The following is a 19,775-nucleotide window of genomic DNA, read 5'->3' as shown; positions in this document are numbered from 1 at the left end:
AGGAGTGAACACATTCCTTCTATAAGAGACACTATGCTGGCCTGGCTGGGGCTTTCAGAACACAAATACTTTTCCCTGTGATTATGCTGCTGTGCTGTCAGAATGGACCATCAACCCAGTATACACTCACGCGTAGGCTACATACCATTGCACACATTCACTCCCTCGCCTACACACTGAAGCCAGTGTGCTTAAAAGTTAACTCCGTACTCCAAGTTCACCCAGATTAGCTAATGTCAGTATCTGATCTAGTTCTGCTTCTTAGTCCTCACAGTTTCCTCTAACTGGAGCTGACAAGAGTGTGATAGACTAAACTCTACATGAACTGGGTTCCTTAGCCGGGAAGCAAGACAGGGAAAGAGGGTTGATAGAAGAAGAGAACTGCAATAGTCTACAGAAAACAAAGACTCTGTTAACGCCTTAGAGTTCAGCGACTTCAGAAAGTGTGCCAGCCCTCGTTAATACAAAAACAAGATGGAAAACATTCCAGCCAATTCCTCTCTCTCTAACATAATAGCATCTAGCCAAGTAATCAAGATGGGGCATTGAGAGCTTTTATAGTTGATCAACAGTTGATTTCTATGAATTATACATTTCACTCATGCATATCCAATCTGATCTGTATTATATATATTACAATTTGTGACCATTGAACATGAAACAAATTATATTTTAAAGTAACCTGATGTGAACTCTCCCTAATTGTTAGGAAGTGTTGAGATGTCAATATAAAACTCCCTAAGAAAGGCCATTCCATCTTCCAGCTTCTGTCTAAGTGATGCTAATAACTCGAGATTGATTCCCAGGGATACTTACGACTTGTCTCTCCGGTGGATGTGGCGTCTTTGGGGGCTGCTCTGTCGGCGGCGGGGGGAGAGAGACTTGCCTCTGCTCCGTTCTTTGATGGGAGACTGGGCACTAGACGACTTCAGGATCTGAGAGAAAACAAAAAAATAACAGATAGGGAGTCTACATGATAAGAGACGGTTTGAGCTGCAGTTTCTTTACTGCACTGATATTTAAGTGATTTTGTTTACAGCTGCAAGCTACAGAGGAGGCGCTGCAGACATGTTCATCATTCAGGGGGCCCATTTGCCGCAGGCCATGTGCTGGGGAAATGAAAGGTTCCACTTCAATAAAAAGAGCAGTCGAAGACGTTCACTTTTAATGACACAGTTGGATCTCAGAGACAAAGAGTGTAAAAGAGTCATCTGTGAGCCAATGTAGGGAGAAGAGACTAACAAGATAGTAATGAAGCCAGCCTCCCAGGCAACACAATGGTACCCCATTAACCCAATCAGCCCACTAGTCAACAGAATTTGAGTTTCATGGTCACCTTGTCCTGGTAGAAACCTAATGAGAGCTCACTCCTGACCGACATTTGGAGGAGAGACTGGAGAGGGATCATGAATTCCTGGAATGAACACACAGGAAGTAGCTCATATTCCGTGCTCCAGTAACCACATGCAGCTGAAAGCATAGGCAGGATGTTAGTCATAAGGTTGGTGATAGATGTAAGGATATACAGTATGTGCTGTAGTGGAGGAGGGTTATAAGCACAGCCAATGATCTCCTATATGAAATGCAAGCTCAGTCTGAGTTGTGCATAGAAAACACTCTACAGGAATTTCCCAACTGGTTTTTGAGCAAGTGAAAAGGTGGTTGTGAGTCTTTCACCTTCCAGAAATACAGTGATATCTATTTATACACTGGCACATTTTTGGTATGCACTGTAAGAATGTAAAATTTCTACAGTATTCACATGACTGACATGAACTATGTACGGCTAACGAGGGTGAAACACAGAGGTCAAGGCTGTGTCTCCAGCACTGGGCAGCTGGGAACTGACCTACATTTACTGCTGCTGTTATAGTCAGCTCCAGACGCACCATCCTACGACCATCCCCCAGCACCACTAGCTACCACCACCATGCAACAGCTGATGCAAGGGAGTCTGGGATACACAGTCCAACCAGCTTCTCGCTCTCTATCCATTTCTCTTTCTCTCCCTAATCTCTGTCTCTCTCGTTCTCTCTTTCGCTCTCTGCTCCACTGAGGGTAACTCCAGCCTTAATTATCCCTGATAATTGGGGGGGGGGGGCTTAAGGACAACAAAGTCAAGGTATTGATTGGAGTGGCCATCATAAAGCCCTGACCTCAATCTTATAGAAAAGTTACGGGCAGAACTAAAAAAGCGTGTGCGAGCAAGGAGGCCTACAAACCTGACTCAGTTACACCAGCTCTGTCAGGAGGAATGGGCCATAATTCACGCAACTTATTGTAGGAAGCTTGTGAAAGGCTACCTGAAATGTTTGACCCATGATAAACAATTTAAAGGCAATGCTACCAAATACTAATTGAGTGCATGTAAACTTCTGACCCACTGGGAATGTGATGAAAGAAATAAAAGCTGAAATAAATAATTCTCCACTATTATTCTGACATTTCTGACCAAAGACAGGGAATCTTTACTAGGATTAAATGTCAGGAATTGTGAAAAACTGAGTTTAAATGTATTTGGCCAAGGTGTATGTAAACTTCCGACTTCAACTGAATATTGTACCCTAAACGTCATAGTATTTTTCAAAGTTACAGTATTGTAGATACTAAGCCCAGGAAATGTATGAACGGATGGCAGTGAGGCGTCAAGTAATCAAATTTGACACGTGACCTCTCATGTCTGCCCATGTGAGAAAGTAGGACAACATGTCACCTTCATCCTCATGTCTCGGCCATGCTTTTCCAGCTCCTTCCTCATGTCCTCTCTCCCCAGACGGGCGGCATTGAGCACCAGGTACTTCCACTCGATAGGCTGGAAGACGTGCGGGTCGTGGGGCACGTACAGGCCGATCTTCACCTTCTTCAGGGTGTGCTGGTAGCGGCGGTACGAGTCCTCGAACTCCAACACCAGGTCGCTGAGCGTGCGGAAGGTCAGGGCCTTGTCCATGAGGTCTTGGCGGCGACTCATGCCCAGTGTGCCATAGCGTCCGTTGCAGTAGACGCCCAGCACCACGTGGTGGAAGTGGTTACCTGAGAACTGGGTCTTGAAGCTGATGGGAAAACGCTCCACCGAGGTCAGCCCATTGGTCAGGTAGCTGACGCAGCTTGGGTCAAGGACGTTAACTGAGATCATTAGCAAAAAATACAGTTTCATGGAATTTAACACAGTCTACTAAATGGTTATTATTTAGACAGAGAGAGAGACGGAGAGAGCATGATGGAGCGAGAAAGAGAAAGAGGGAGCGAGGACAGAGCTTAAGCCCCATGGTCAATGGTGTTAGCATCATTAGCATCATCAACAATAACTTAAAAGTTTTCAGAGATTTAATACTTTCTAATTATCTCCTAAATCGTGATTACTTGATGTTTACTGCTGTTGACAAGCAGCATCAGAGAGAGAGAAGGGCGTATGGAGGCCAGTTTTAAGCCTCTCTCAGAAATTCATTATATTTCCATAAACTCATTAGCTAACTGGCATTTGCTTTGAACGCAAAAACACACCCACACTATCTCTAAATCAATCAGCTAATGGAGGGAGTCAATGAGAGGGCTCAAAGCTGAGAGGAGGCATTTTCATTATAACAGACCCAGTACAGACTATAGAATATCTCTGCAGAAACAATACATCTTTCACAAGACATTCGCATTCTTAACATGAATTCCTTCCAAATTAGCGCATCATAGGACAGGATACCATTACAAAAAGACTAAGGCCCATTTCCAATAAAAGTGAGGACTTTTATTAAGCAACCAGACTCATAAATCAAGCTCAAAGACTGCTTTTCCTAAAAGTCCCAGGAATACATTGCTGTGGTGTCCTAACGTGGACTCTCACACAGCACACCAGGCTAGCCTCATTCTCCCTGGGACATATACTCTATCTGTGGTAGTGGCTCCCCAGAACCTTTATGTAACTGGCCTGTGGACCCATTACAGCATGTCTGGATGACACACGATGAGGCAGACTGGACTAATCTGTCCTGCCCAGGGAAGAAGGGGGCGGAAGGGGACTTGGTGGATGGTGGAACTGGGTTATCTAGGACCAGGAGAGGCACTATATGGTGACACACACAGGAACAGGAAACTCCACTGTGCGTGTCAGTGACCTAAGGACCAGTAACGAGCGACTGGCGAATTCAACCCGACTGACTAGGTCAATTACAGATACTGGAGTGTGAACCCTTTACACAAGACTTTAAGACCTTCTAGCCTGAGCAGCACTCTGATGTTTACATCACTGTTGTCCATACATCTATCATGCATCTATGATCTAATCATCCGTATCACCATCCTTTTTATTGATGCTTCATGTTTTCAGTAAGCAGGCCGTTTAAGCTGCACTCAACACTCTGCAGTGTTGTGCAGTAACATCACAAGCTGCTACTGTGGGTGAGAGAACACAATGAATCTGAGAGATGGAGCACATTTCAGGACACACTGACTGGTTTGTGGTTTGGCTCTGTCTCTCCTCAGCTACCAGCAACCATCTGTTTCAAGCTCTCACACACCGAGCCCTCTCAATGGCTTGAGCGCCTGTCCGTCATCTCAACACCCCACCAGCCACAGCACAGTACAGTCCTCTCATTAGATAATCATAGAGGCCAGCCGACAGAGCCTCACCACCAGTTTGATGGCTGCTTTGGGGATTCTCTTTTTCCTGCCGCAATGACAATGAACACAACATCCATCATTTAAAAAAGGCATCTCTGTAGCGCTCGTGTACGTTTATGAGTCGTGTTTCACAAGCAAGATTCTTGGATAGCGATATTCACAGAGAATGCCTCAAGTAAATCAAGTGAACATAGCTCTTGAGGTTCGAGAGGAGGGTGACAGGTATTATTTAATATCCCCACAGGACAGTAAGCACCATGAGTAGAGGTTATGGTTGACATGAACATGTTGATGAGTCACACATTGTGTTTCCACATGAGAAATAACCTGCACTGGGAGAATACAGCCAGGCAGCAGAAATAATCTCCCTCAGAAAGAAGACTTTGTTCTGACACCTTGTTTCTTCACAGAGTAGCAAGCGCAGCGCGGCGTCCGTTGCAGAATGTTGGTGTGATTATTCATTGAGGTGGCAGTTAGAGAAGAAAAAAAGAAGCCAGAGGCTACGAATGAGGAGTTTTCAACCCCGCTCCACCCCCCTGGAAACCTCTTTCTCAAAACGATTTACCGCCTGCGTGTCTTGCTTGTTGATACTGTATGCTGTGTACATATAGCTTACCTAAATACTGTAGCTGCATGTAGGCTAACTCCCCTCCAGAAAAAGAACATGAACTATGTCGTGCTTATGTTTGCATTGATTACTGTTACAACAGAAAAATAACTCAAATTGTTAGAACAAGCGGCAGCGGAGTCACGGCATGAGTGAGCACTGAGCAGGAGCTGGAAGGACCCGGAGTGCAGAAATCTCTGCAGGTCCCAGAAAATCTGGAACCGCAGCCACTCTGAAAAAGAAAGAAAGAATCTCAGTCCTCCCTGTGGCAGCTGGGTCCACACACACACACTGCTTCTCTATAATTAATGGGCTATTAACTACAAAAAGATCACATTACCCATGATGCAAGGCATGTGATCCACCCCAATAGTAGCATACTTCCAGTCCTCTTATCTGCCACCAGGCAAGCACTCTTTCCGTCACCTGGGTAGGATTAATGTTACCATGGAAACCAAGCTAAGAGACGTATGACTCTATAAGGCCTGTGTTTACTAGCTCTAGCAGCTCTCTGCTGCTTTGACACCTGAGCACTGAGCTGGGTGAACTCCAGGGAGACGTTGCAAATATTAATTACATGCCTGTTAACTGCCCACCGAGCCCTTCTCCAACCGAACAGCATATCTCCAGTTAAACGACAAACACTGTCAGTGTTTAGAAGATTAAGACAACCGCTTGCACTGTCGCCATGATGCTCTGGGAGATGGCCCACAGTAAATATGATCCATGATGCACCACTGTGGGATCCAAAAGAGGGTCAGCGCTTTACGATAGTAAAACCGTCTGCAGTCCGAATTAAAACGAACATTAACCCCGATCCATTACTTTCACTGTTTTCTAAAGTATTAAACTAATCCCCCCTCACTTGCCCTAATTCTTTGATGTTCCGACAATCCTCCTGACAGCTTAAAGCAGGGTTTCCTGCCCCCACCCCCCCCCCCCCCCCCCACCCCCCCACCCGGTGCACGTTTTTTGTTGTTGCTTTAGTACTACACATAATCAAGCTTTGATTATTTGAAGTTTTATGGCAACAACCAAAATGAGCACCCAGGTGGGGCCCCAGGACCCAGTTTGGGAAACCCTGGCCTAAAGAATAGGTATAAACTATGTGACAATGATAAGAGCATCCAGAGTTGAATTAAAGGGAACTTTAATTTCTCCTCTTTCCATGTACTAAATCACATGATTTCATGTCTTCTAAATCCAGGCTCTGGTTAATGGTGCTGGTTTATCAAAAGGTTGAAGAATACATGTCCAAGACCTAATGAAACAGTTAGATTATTGTAATTTAAAAAAATCATAAACTCTGTTTCTTCTCTCTGTGATACTCGGAATCTCTTATCGGTAGTAGAGGAACCTACCTTGGTGGGTCCTAATAATGCAGCATGCTACTGGTGGTTTAATGCTACTGGTGGTTTAATGCTACTGGTGGTTTAAGCTCAACACAAAGAAACGGCTGTGGTGGTTGAATTTGAGCGACAACAGAGGTTGTATCATTAGATAACATGAGTATACTACGCTCCATTTACTCAGCCATTAACAGAACAGAACTACGAGCCATGCTGTAACAGTTGAGGATGTCTTTATCTACCTGTTAATGATGCATGAACAGAGTGAGTCAGTGAGTATCTGAACATATCAACTCGTTTTTTATCTTAGCATACAGCTTGGCTGACTCCGATCTCGGAGATGAGACCCTGTCGGTTGCAAGTTGAGCTCATCATCTTCGTCAATGAGGGTTAACAGGTTTGGTCCCACATGACAGACTGGGACATAAAGATGGAATCCGCAGTGGGGGGGAAACAGGGCCACTGTCCGTTCCACGGCCATTATTGTTTTGTTTTTTTGTTTTTTTTATGAAGCAGAGGTGAGGAGCGCTGTTGCCTTGTCAAAACAAATTGTATTACATACGCTGCTGTTCTGTCACGTGTGCTATGATGTACAAGGGAGAAAACTGTTTTCGTTGTTTGCAGTAACTTTGCAAACGGACGTGGCAGTTTCACCATTAAGGATTACAACTTTAAGCCTATGACATAAACCTAGAGAAAATCCGGTCTTTCTTCATGAGTGAGACGAGCCTGCAGTGTGAATGTCCAGGCTGCCTACAACCTTGACCGAGGATAAACCTGTGTGCCCCTAAGCTTGACAGTAACCGTTTGTGAAAAGGCCCAGCAGCCAAGCTGCTCTAAATGGCAATGTGTGAGACACTGCAGAAACTTTGCTCTGCCTGTCTGACTACATGCTTTAAACTTTTAGACTCTTGTTTCCTAGCAACAGGGAAATCTGTGAGCCTTATTGAGCCTAAGCGGGAACATTAGACTACATATCTCATTGATTTCAAGAGTTTCATCGGGCACATCGTGACCTGAAACAGATTGGCTCCAACTCCCACTGGTTAATGTGTATCTCTGAATGTGCCTACAGACGATGAAAGGATACATTCCAAGGATGACAGCTTCAAGGCATTTGATTGGAAGAGATTCCCTGATCATTTCCCTCGCAGTCTCCATCAACCTAAAAGGGAACAGAGATGTTTGTTGTGAATATTATTGTTTCATACCAAGTCCTCTTCGGTGCTTTATGCAGAAAGTGACACAATGGTATAATCTCATCAAACAGGATTACAACAAACAAATAGTGTCAAGGACAAGCCAAGCACATTAATGAAAGCACCATCTTCTAAATACAATGACCCCTTTTACTTATTTTCTATAAAATGTCAAATGTTCTGGTTGTTTTTGCAGTACATGCAGTACCTAGCATGTGTACTCAGGGTGAAGAACACAGACAGAGGACGGCTATTTACAACCTCTGAACTGGCCTATATTCTTCTACAGGGGGGTAGGCCGCCATTGTAAATAAGAATTTGCTCTTAACTGACTTGCCAAGTTAAATAAAGGTTGAATAAAAACAAAATAAATACAGACACATGTGGATTCCCAGAGTAGTGGGACCTCTCTCCTGGCTCTGTAAAGTTACGGCAGCAGACAGTAAAGACACACAAAGACAAGCCAATGGAAAAAAAACACAGATATGGCCTCACAGCCTCACTTACCCACACAATGGTCTAGTTTTCCTTATCTCAAAGAACTGAGTTCCTGTGTGATTGTATCTAACAGACAGTTAAGGGAATGTATGTTATTTATAATGAGGGATACCTGGAGAACCTCTGAAATTAAAATGGATGGCCCTCCCTTCAGTGAAATATATTTTTACCCAACCCTCCCTGAATGCATGAAAAAAAAAAACAGGTGACCCTCCATTATACCCAAAATAATATTTAACAGAAAGTGGATAGCAGAGAACAGACACTAACTCCAACACAAAGCCCTTTTGTTGTCAGTAGCCTAAAGTCAAATTAAAATGAAGACTGTTTAAATGAATTACTCGAATATGGCTTTTTTGTGAGGTCAATAACTCTGCTAAATAGCTTTATTATGGGCAACTAAACATATTGTTCTTATTAAAATCAATTATAGCAGCAGCAAGCTTACCTCTGGTCCTCCTCATCTTCGCGCTCTCCTTCTCAAACTGAACAGGAAATCAGGAGGCCTAGTCCGCGCGCACAAAAACATACAGTTGAAGTCGGAAGTTTCCTTCCCCCTCGCCAAATACATTTAAACTCAGTTTCACATAATTCCTGACATTTAATCCTAGTAAAGATTCCCTGTCTTAGGTCAGATAGGATCACCACTTTATTTTAAGAATGTGAAATGTCAGAATAATAGTAGAGAGAATGATTTATTTCAGCTTTTAATTCTTTCATTACATTCCCGGTGGGTCAGAAGTTTACATACGCTCAATTAGTATTTGGTAGCATTGCCTTTATATGTTTACCTTGGGTCAAACGTTTCGGGTAGCGTTCCACAAGCTTCCCACAATGAGTTGGGTGAATTTTGTCCCATTCCTTCTGACAGAGCTGGTGTAACTGACTCAGGTTTGTAGGCCTCCTTGCTCGCACTCGCTTTTTCAGTTCTGCACACAAATGTTCTATAAGACTCTCACGCCCTGACCTTAGTTATCTTTGTTTTCTTTATTATTTGGTTAGGTCAGGGTGTGACAAGGGTGGTTTGTTTAGCTTTTGTATGTCTAGGGGTTTTTCTAGTCTAGGTGTTTATATGTCTATGGTTGCCTAGATTGGTTCTCAATCAAAGGCAGCAGTTTATCATTGTCTCTGATTGGGAACCATATTTAGGTAGCCATATTCCTTGGTTATTTTGTGGGTTGTTATGTCTATGTGTAGTTGCATGTCAGCACTTGTGTTTATAGCGTCACGGTTGTTTTGTTAGTTTGTTTAGTGGTCTTTGTTTAAATAAAGAAGAATGTATTCATCTCATGCTGCACCTTGGTCTCCTCGTTATGACGAACGTGACAGCTCCAATAACTTGACTTTGTTGTCCTTAAGCCATTTTGCCTCAACTTTGGAAGTTTGCTTGGGGTCATTGTCCATTTGGAAGACCCATTTGCGACCAAGCTTTAACTTCCTGACTGATGTCTTGAGATGTTGCTTAAATATATCCACATCATTTTCCTTCATGATTTCATCTATTTTGTGAAGTGCACCAGTCCCTCCTGCAGCGAAGCACCCCCACAACATGATGCTGCTACCCCTGTGCTTCACGGTTGGGATGGTGTTCTTCGGCTTGCAAGCCTCCCCTTTTCCTCCAAACATAACAATGGTCATTATGGCCAAAAAGTTCTATTTGTATTTCATCCAACCAGAGGACATTTCTCCAAAAAGGTACGATCTTTGTCCCCATGTGCAGTTGCAAACCGTAGTCTGGCTTTTTTATGGCGATTTTGGAGCAGTGGCTTCTTCCTTGCTGAGTGGTATTTCAGATTATGTCGATATAGGACTTGTTTTACTGTGGATATAGATACTTTGTACCTGTTTCCTCCAGCTTCTTCACAAGGTCCTTTGCTGTTGTTCTGGGATTGATTTGCACTTTTCGCACCAAAGTACGTTCATCTCTAGGAGACAGAACGGATCTCCTTCCTGAGCGGTATGATGGCTGCGTGGTCCCATGGTGTTTATACTTGCGTACTATTGTTTGTATAGATGAATGTGGTACCTTCAGGCGTTTGGAAATTGCTCCCAAGAATGAACTAGACTTGTGGAGGTCTACAATTCTTTTTCTGAGGTCTTGGCTAATTTCTATTGATTTTCCCATGATGTCAAGCAAAGAGGCACTGAGTTTGAAGGTAGGCCTTGAAATACATCCACAGGTACAGCTCCAATTGACTCAGACTATAACAATTAGTCTATCAGAAGCTTCTAAAGCCATGACATCATTTTCAGAAATTTTCCAAGCTGTTTAAAGGCACATTCAACTTTGTGTATGTAAACGTCTGACCCACTGGAATTGTGATACAGTGAATTATAAGTGAAATAATCTGTCTGTAAACAATTAATAGATGTCCTTAGTGGTTGAAAAACAAGTTTTAATGACTCCAACCTAAGTGTATGTAAACTTCCGACTTCAACTGTATATATATATATATATATATATATATATATATATATATAAATATATATATATAAAATCTGAAGATGCCTTTGACTCGCCTCCTAAAGTGCCACCGTACACAGCACAGTCATTGGTTAGGCAGCACAAAAGGGTTCACCTCAGCATGAGCAGGGCAGGCCAGGGCTTCAGATTAGGATAGCCTATCTAATGCAGTGTGTAATGCAGTGCAGCCTGGTTTTATATACACAATTCCAGCAGCGCAAAAACTCAAGAAGGAAGTATATTTTCTTCAAATATTACTTTGCCTTGTGCTTTTCCGAGCATGCTCTTCATACAGCCTAGGTCTACAGTATAGGCTATGGATCATTTTATTGAGACCACACTAGATGCACTTGATATTGAGCGCCCTGCAGAGAATCAGGGATGAGGGGCATCATCGGGCACACATTGAGATACTACAATAAGCAACTCATTCTCCAACCCTGAGCAATATGACATTTAATCAAATACAAATGACATAACCCTCCCCTGGACTGAAATTGAAAAAGCATAACCTTCCCCCATTTCCCTCCGGGTAACAATTGTGCACATTTCGACTGCTCCCTAAGGGGCCTTTATAGGGGTCTGGAAGATTATATAAGTGTGGATGAGAGGGGAATGGTGGACGTTTCTGAGATCAGGTTCATGTAATGTAGGCTATCAATGTTTGAGAGAAATGTAACTGTACCTTGAAGACCTAATTAGTTGATGTATTTACTCACTGATGTGTGTCAAGATGAACTGAAATGAATTTGAAGACTATGTCCAAGCTCCACCTGATTGTGTCTACTCTAGTTAACAGAGTTGACAGTTAATTGGTTTTAAAAAAACATTTTAAGAGAGGCAGCAGATGTTTTTTTGTAAAGTGCTGACCCTCTTCTTGACCCCACAGTGGTGCATCTTGGATCATATTTACTATGGGCATTAAAGGTACTGTGACATTGTTTACAGACCCAGGGAGCCCCTGTTGTTATGGCAGTTGGTGCAACTGCACTCCCCTGGCTATAATGACAACAAATTAAGCCCATCTGAAAACCTTGAAAGTGTTAGCTAGCTAACACACTGCATGCATACAGTACAACCCCCCAGGGCTCCACTGTGAATTAAAACAGTGTGAAAAGAGTAGCGGTGCACATGAATCTGTAATGAACTATAGGAGGACAATGTGTGCTAACAGGTGCAACGTGGTCTCAGGACAATTCGTATTATTCTCTATGTAAATCTGTGACACTCCAATTAGTATTTTATGTTAAATGATGAATGGTATTGCGGTCATACAATATCATACAAATTAGAGGAGAATGTATAGTTTCATACACCTTATCCGGTCATACAAGAGCATACGAGTTGGATGGTTTAACTTACATCCTGGAGGGCGTATAGCATTATACATCTTTGTCTGTGACCAGGTTGCTTGTTGCATCATAACAACAGAGGAGAATTACGGAGAGAATTTATGTTGGTGCTTAGGGGAACTAACGACAAAGGTTATTAGAACTAAAACGACAAAGGTTAGGTGAATTGGGTTAAGTTTAGCATAAGGGTTAAGGCTTAGCTAAAATACTACAGTTGTCCCCAACCTTTGGATTACTAGATGGTCACGGATTACACCCACCCATCTTCCCTGACTAACTTCCCTACTTTTGTTTCTGTCTAAAGTAACTACACCATTAGTAGGTGTCATACATCTTTGAGGTGCTCAGAACTACGTACAGTATGTTTCATATGACTCTGAGGCCAGGCTGCTCTTCTCATTGTGTTTTGTGAACAGGGGATGAGAGAGGGGTGGAAGGGAGGGTTGGTGGCAGGTTGCGGGCTCAGCAGGGAAAGGATACTGCAGTGTCTTCATATAGTTCTGGATGGCCAGCAGCCAATCAGGGACAGACATGGTGGGCTTGAAGTTGGGGACCGATGGCACAGGGTGCTGTAGGTTGACAAAAAAAGACTGTTAGAGTTTATCTTGGTGGTGGATACATAAACATGTGGCAATATTGAAGGTCTTGGGAGAAACTGTAAAACAGCTGCTATGACTAATACTGTGCTTCCTCTGACATGTCCTAGAATTTGGCTCATAAAATGTTTGGCTTCCTTTTTATTGTACATTCATTGACTCAGTCAGAACCAGAAAAACACATGTACTGTATATGTGGTGTGTGTATGTGTGTGTGTGTGTACAGGAAGGAGGCCAGGGGACACAATAGACATAAAGCCATGTCATTTCCTCTGGGTTGTTTCTGTTAACAAGAGCTAGAATTAGCTTATCTGAAGAGTCTGGTCTCATGCTCAAGACAAACAGTTTAGCCCTCTGGCTCAGTCACACAACTCTACTACGTTATATTTGCAAAGCCTGAGGTGATAGATCAAACTAATGAGCGAGTACCATGCCCTCAATCCAGAGTCAATACATTTCCTTTCCAGGGTATTAGGCATTCTAGGTAGTCCTTTTTTGGTCTATTTCTCTAGTGAGTCAATGGCACACACACATACACACTGATCCTACCAATCAGGCTTATGTGGTATCTGAGTCAATACAGCCACTGGATCAAAGGGCTGACAAGCAAAGAGAGAGTGAGAGATAGCAAATGTGAGAGGAAAAGAGAAACCCCAAACCAATCAAGGTGAGATGAAAATAAGATTAGGTTTTTCCTTCATCAGCACTCTACCCCTAAAGGATAGGGCTAAACTCTCTTAGTAGACACCCTTTCATGCAGAGAGACTTACAGGAGCAATTAGAGTTGAGTGCCTTGCTCAATGGCACATTGACAGATTTTCCACCTAGTCGGCTTGGGATGTGAAACAGCAACCTTTTGGTTACTTGCCCAATGTTCTTAAACCACTAGGCTACCTGCCGCACACAGGCCCATTTTAAAAGCATCACATTCAAGCTGTGCAAGTGAAATGAAAAGCAGAAAAATTTATGGAATATTCAGCAGTCAGTGGCATTGGGTCTTATTTCTCAATAATCCCTCAAACAATCGCCCCGCCAAACCTATCTCAATTTCTGAGAGCCTGGAATAGAACAGAATTCTGCTGGGTCAGGGAAGGAATATGGGGTGATTCCTTTCTCCTTTCCCTCTCTTTATCTCTCTCTCTCTCCACAGCATAGAGAGGGATGAGAGGATGAGTGCTAACTGAGGAAGGGACCTCGTAGTGTCTTGGGATCAGCCATTTTCTCAAAGTGTAGCCTACCACACCCCTTATAGAAATGTAATAACACTTCATTGATAATTAATAGAACAATGTACATTTGATGAAAACATTGATTTAGTTATTTAGACACAGTGTTACTGTTTAGAGTGTTTAGTTGAGTGCAACACACAGTCCCAAATCACCCTGTGTAATTAGCTGTCATCCTTCTCCTCTTTCTCTCCTTCCCTCTGGAGAAGAGCAGGGCGCCTTGCGGAGCCCAGACAACTACTGGAGCTGAACGAACGAGTGTGTGATTCACATCTTTATTCCTCATTATACGGTGTGAAAGAGGTTTTTATAAAAGGGGGACAATCACGCAGAGGGATATGGAAAGCTTGTGGCAGTGGCACAAGCTTTGAAAGTAGATTGAATTTCAGCCTCAGCACTGCAGTAAGTTGGATAGTAATAACACCTGGCAAACTCACTGAGCAAGGTTGAGGCTGACAATTCATGGTCTGTCTGTAGCTGTACTGTATGCTCCTCACAGGTGGACTTGCAGGAATTAAAAGATCATTCAAAGAGGGACTTTCTCCCTTTCCGTCCAGCTGTCCCTCACCCCTTCTGAATCTTTTCCCCAGCTTTAGAGAGGTCTTCTGTGGGTGAAAAGGGCGACCTGCCCCCCTGTGCGGTGGATCTAATCTAACTTTACATCCCCAGGGCACATCAGTGAAACTTGAGAGAGACAGCCAAGATGTGACTGCAGCACCAAACACCCTGGTCATTTGTCTCTCTCCAGAAGACAGTTGGGCATTGGTCAGAGACTATCTTTAGAGCATGATAGCTTGCGGTTTTCATGTGGTGTGCATGTAAGCAGAGCCTGTGTAACTACTTATTTACAGTTACCAGAAAACATTCGCTTGAACCTTCTCCCGTAGGAATGCAACAAAAACAAATACCTCTTTTTATGTAATGTTGTGTTGTCTCTCTTGTCATGATGTGTGTTTTGTCCTATATTTATTTTTAATGTATTTTTAATCCCAGCCCCGGTCCCAGCAGGAGGCTTTTTGCCTTTTGGTAGGCCATTGTAACTGACTTGCCTAGTTAAATAAAGGTTAAATAGCACCACGTTTGGAGATCAGTTCAGTTCTAACCAAATCCTGTGGTGATGCAATGTGATTTGGTGTTTGTAGAAAATACATTTCAATGTTGTTAACACACAAAGTAACAAAAAACCTGGTCTAATTTTGCAACAAATTTGCAGCACACAGTAGAATGTTCGCCACAAGTTTCCCAGAATCGTTTGCCAGAAATTCACAAGTTGCCCCAAAGTTTTGCTATATTTAGTTATAAGAGCTTTCTGCAAATTTGCATCAAATTGGCCAAAGATTTGCCTCAACTGTTTTCCAGAAGCCTGTTTTTTGGTAAGGGTGAGGTGTATATAATGTACGTTTGAAACAGAAAGGAAGGCTTTGGTCTGAAAGCCTGTTTAGTTTCCTGTACAAAGCTTTATGGAAACAATTAGGCGATAAAGATTATCCTAGACTCAAATCCCAGATGGTGGATTAGTTCACTCACAACCAACCCCTTCAAATAGTCAGGGCAAAGGACAGGCACAAAGCTCAAGCAGTGGTGTTACCATTCCTGACAACATCAATAGAGAATAACAGAGGAATACAGAATTTCAGGAGAGTAAAATCTGCTCAATTCTTACCAACATGCCATTTTGATGGGACACTGGAACCAAATTTACAAAACAATGAATGACAAAATCATTTAAATCCTATCCTTTTTTTAATGCAAGATGAATGGATGCAATGAATGGATCACGAGACACACTTTGATCACAACTCCTCAGAGTGTGATTTAGTTTGCATTCAGTGCAGCAGGAAGATGCAGCTTGAGATTTCACAGGTTTCTCTCTGTAGCCTATAGCTCTATATGAATACATGTGAGCTCCACAGACAGCACTGCAATGCTCATTCCTCCACACAGTCACCCAGACGCTGGCCCTGGATTTGAGATTGTCCCTGAGCTGCCTTGCTGTAACTCTGCCCAATCTCCTTAATGAGTTAGCTAGCCCAAAACCTGCACCTGGAGATCACAGACTGGTCAGGCAGGGTTCACTGTTACTTCTGGGATATTAATGACTCCACTCTCCTTTCACACTTTTCAGGCCATTTGTGTTTCTCAAAACAGTTTTGGGTTACAGACTAATATACTGAACAAAAATGTAAACGCAACATGTAAAGTGTTGGTCCCATGTTTCATGAACTGAAATAAAAGATACATTTGGCAGTACGTCTAACCTACCTCACAACCGCAGACCACGTGTCACGATGCCAGCGCAGGACCTCCACATCCAGCTTCTTCACCTGCAGGATCATCTATGACCAGCCACCCAGACAGCTGATGAAACTGTGGGTTTGCACAACTGAAGAATTTCTGCACAAACTGTCAGAAACCGTCTCAGGGCAGCTCATCTGCGTGCACGTTATCCTCGCCAGGGTCTTGACTGGCAGTTCGGCATCGTAACCGACTTCAGTGGGAAAATGCTCACCTTCGGTGGCCACTGGCACGCTGGAGAAGTGTGCTCTTCACGGATGAATCACGGTTTCAACTGTACCGGGTAGATGGTAGACAACATGAATGACGTTGTGTGAGTGAGATGGTTTTCTGATGTCAATGTTGTGAACAGTGTGCCCCATGGTGGCAGTTGGGTTATGGTATAGGTAGGCATAAGCTACAGACAAGGAACACAATTGTATTTTATCGATGGCAATTTGAATGCACATCAACATGACAAGATCCAGACGCCCATTGTCGTGTCATTCATCCACCGCCATTACATCGTGTTTCAGCATGATAATGCACGGCCCCATGGTGCAAGGATCTGTACACAAATCCTGGAAGCTGAAAATGTCCCAGTTCATCCATGGCCTGCATACTCAGACATGTCACCCATTGAGCATGTTTGGGATGCTCTGGATCGACGTGTACAACCACATGTTCCAGTTCCCACCAATATCCAGCAACTTCAGTGACAACATTCCACAGGTAACAATCAACAGTCTGGTCAAATCTATGCGAAGGAGATGTCGCACTGCATGAGGCTAACGGTGGTCACACCAGATACTGACTGGTTTTCTGATCCACACCCCTACCTTTTTTTTTAAGTATCTCTGACCAACAGATGTATATCTGTATTCCCAGTCATGTGAAATCCATAGATTAGGGCCTAATATGTTTATTTGAATTGACTAAATTCCTTATGTGAATTGTAACTCAGTAAAATCTTTGAAATTGTTGCGTTAATATTTTTGTTCAGTGTAGTATGGCGTAGCAATGTGGAATACAACTACAGTCGCTTAGCTGTAGTCTATAAATAGTGTTTTTTATTTTTTATTTAACCAGGTAAGTCAGTTAAGAACAAATTGTTATTTACAATGACAGCCTACCGGGGGACAGTGGGTTAACTGCTTTGTTCAGGGGCAGAACAACAGATTTTTACCTTGTCAGCTCAGAGATTCAATCCAGCAACCTTTCAGTTACCGGCCCCAACACTCTAACCACTAGGCTACCTGCTGCCCCAATTAAGGCAGTGTGGTGGACATCGGTATGATATGACATGCGTGAAATCCCACAGCACTGAGCAGGCCTACAGGTTTATCAGCTAAAGACTGCTATTGTGGACTGCCAAAAGGTAGTTGATAAGACACCCTGAACATAAAAGAAAGTGTCACTGTCCCTTGGTGATACTATACAACACTAAAGCAGCCTCTGGTCATAATTCCAATAACTAGTACAGAGGCAGCATCAAGAAAGGACACAGTCTGGGGCAAATACAAAGATTCCTGTGTGCATTGTCATATGCTCTGCTATTTATATTGCCTACAGTGTGCTATGAACTTGGGCTTTGCCATCACATGTACTAATTTCCAGTGTACCAATTAGTGTTGCTCCAGAGTCTCCTTTCTCAGCCCACTCCCACTCCCACCAATGACAGCAAGAGAAAGGCTCTCAACACTGGTCCCCGCTTGGTGACATTTCAGTCCCAGTTATATCTGGCCTCTGATGAAATTACTCAGAGACAATGTAGTGTCCTATTGGAGGCCAGGGGTAGGCTGAAATAGTCTGCATGCCTTAAATTCATTCTTCATTCCTCCTCAGGATAATTAGGAAAGAGAAGACTTTCAGGAGGAACTTTAACTCATCCTGCTATTGTCCTGTCAACAGTTGTTGATGGATTCTTTGCACATATCGAATTTCTAATTATGTCTGTTGAATTGCAATATGAAGCATATGTCTGTTGGTTATAACATGGTAATTTCCCCGGATTTTATGTCAATATAACTGCTTATTTGTCTGGCTTTAAGGCTATACTTACTTTAGGAAGGTATGCAGCATTCCTTATCTTACTAATGTCTTGTCCATCAGGGTGTACTTTGGCCACATGAGTCCACATCCTCTCCCAAGTGACACCGTCAATGGGAAAACCAGTTCTGTTCACGTAAAATAGCACCCCCCCATCTTTCTCCTCTTCCTCTCCCGATGAACGTCCAGCGTTGTTGGGGGTGCTAAGGGAGGCAGATTCAGCACCCGGGCTCGACATGCAGTACGTACTGCCACTGGTGCTTTTGGATCGGTGCCTCCCCATTTTAGCTGCAGGTGAACTAGTGCTAGTGGCGTTGGGTCCAGTCATTGTTCAATTCAAAAGTGGGGGTCCTGGCAGATGGCAGCCCGTGATGATTTGCTTAGCCTTTGTCAATAACACAGGTTTGCTAAAACAAACATCTTGCTGTACCAATATCCACTCCCGTACATCCATATAAAGGATACTGAAATCACATATTAACGAAATTATTTTGGGGGGCACGTGTGAAGCTTTATAGGTAGAAATGCACCAGAAAAAATATGCATTTCATATATTTATCTAAGCATAATCTTTAGCCATTAAAAAGTCTGAAAGATATAGGCTAGCAAGAATTCAAACCCCAAAGCATAGCCGAATAAAATACCGCATTGTGTGTGGACCATTCATACCAATGTAGTTTGCTAGTTGCCCGTAGTGGAATATTCACCGTTTGGCTTCCTCCTCTGTAACTTCATCCTTTGCTCAGAAAACTGCGGGGGCGACTGACTCCCACAGCTGACCTCTGCTATGCATTCCGTTCCGTTCGTAGTCTACTACATATTTCCCCAATATCGAGTAGGCTGTCTATTCGAAAGCTTCGTCCTCATGATGAAAACTCCTCTTTGGTAATTTAACCCTCCATCACATGGTTAATATTTTGGGATTAATGATTTCACTATGTTATTCTGCCTATCGTAACCCCGGCAGCCAGCCGTGTTCTGGATGATTTCATTGGCTGTACCAACAAAGAGAAGCGGATTTAAGTAGCCATAGCAAATAAGGAACGAGTCCCTTGCTGTGATTGGTGGTGATTGCGGATGAGGGCGTCAACAAGTGAAATTTGCAACAAATTGATTTTTTTTCTCAACGCCCGGTATTGTCTAGGTGAATATTTTTTAAATGATACTGTTATTATAACAGTAAACAATGTAACAACTTCCCCCGATTCAATTTAACAAGTGGTGTCTGACGTGAAATTGTCAGTGGCTATTTAAAAATATATATTGGCTTGTTTCAGCAAGCAATGTACATGTTTACATATTGTCCAAGATTATCAAGGTATCAAGGGCCAAATTATTAATGCAGAGGACAAATAAATGTAATGTATTTATCAAATTGCAAAAGTGGGATATCAAGGTTACTCATTTAGAAATATGAGAATACGCACTCCAGTAACAGGTTAGTTTGCCAAATATGTCCTCTTCTGGACAATGTTAGACAAACGCATATTCCAACTCTATTGGTCTAACTTTCTCTACACGTTTTCCAGTATTGGGATAACCTAAATGCT

At 42.9% G+C, this 19,775-nt stretch overlaps 1 protein-coding gene across 4 annotated transcripts in view; it reads right to left on the bottom strand.

Moving 5' to 3' along the window:
* The window catches only part of vash2 (vasohibin 2), a 28,258-nt gene extending 9,021 nt beyond the window's left edge, over positions 1-19,237 (bottom strand). The window contains exons 1-7 of one of the 4 annotated variants that reach the window (XM_021612012.2): positions 18,895-19,236; positions 18,239-18,689; positions 12,561-12,649; positions 8,274-8,330; positions 7,658-7,732; positions 2,714-3,095; positions 817-935 (exon numbers count right to left, since the gene is read on the bottom strand). In XM_021612012.2, the coding sequence (XP_021467687.1) occupies positions 817-935; positions 2,714-3,095; positions 7,658-7,732; positions 8,274-8,330; positions 12,561-12,649; positions 18,239-18,553 (1,037 nt within the window). In that variant the 5' untranslated portion in view covers positions 18,554-18,689; positions 18,895-19,236. Of the gene's footprint in view, positions 1-816; positions 936-2,713; positions 3,096-7,657; positions 7,733-8,273; positions 8,331-12,560; positions 12,650-18,238 lie in introns of all 4 variants that reach the window. The other 3 variants (XM_021612013.2, XM_021612015.2, XM_021612014.2) reach the window with 3 other exon arrangements.
* Between the last annotated feature and the right edge of the window lie 538 nt (positions 19,238-19,775).

Source organism: Oncorhynchus mykiss, chromosome 8 (genome assembly GCF_013265735.2).
Source record: "Oncorhynchus mykiss isolate Arlee chromosome 8, USDA_OmykA_1.1, whole genome shotgun sequence".
NCBI classification, from domain to species: domain Eukaryota; kingdom Metazoa; phylum Chordata; class Actinopteri; order Salmoniformes; family Salmonidae; genus Oncorhynchus; species Oncorhynchus mykiss.
This window is presented reverse-complemented; position numbering and strand designations above follow the sequence as displayed.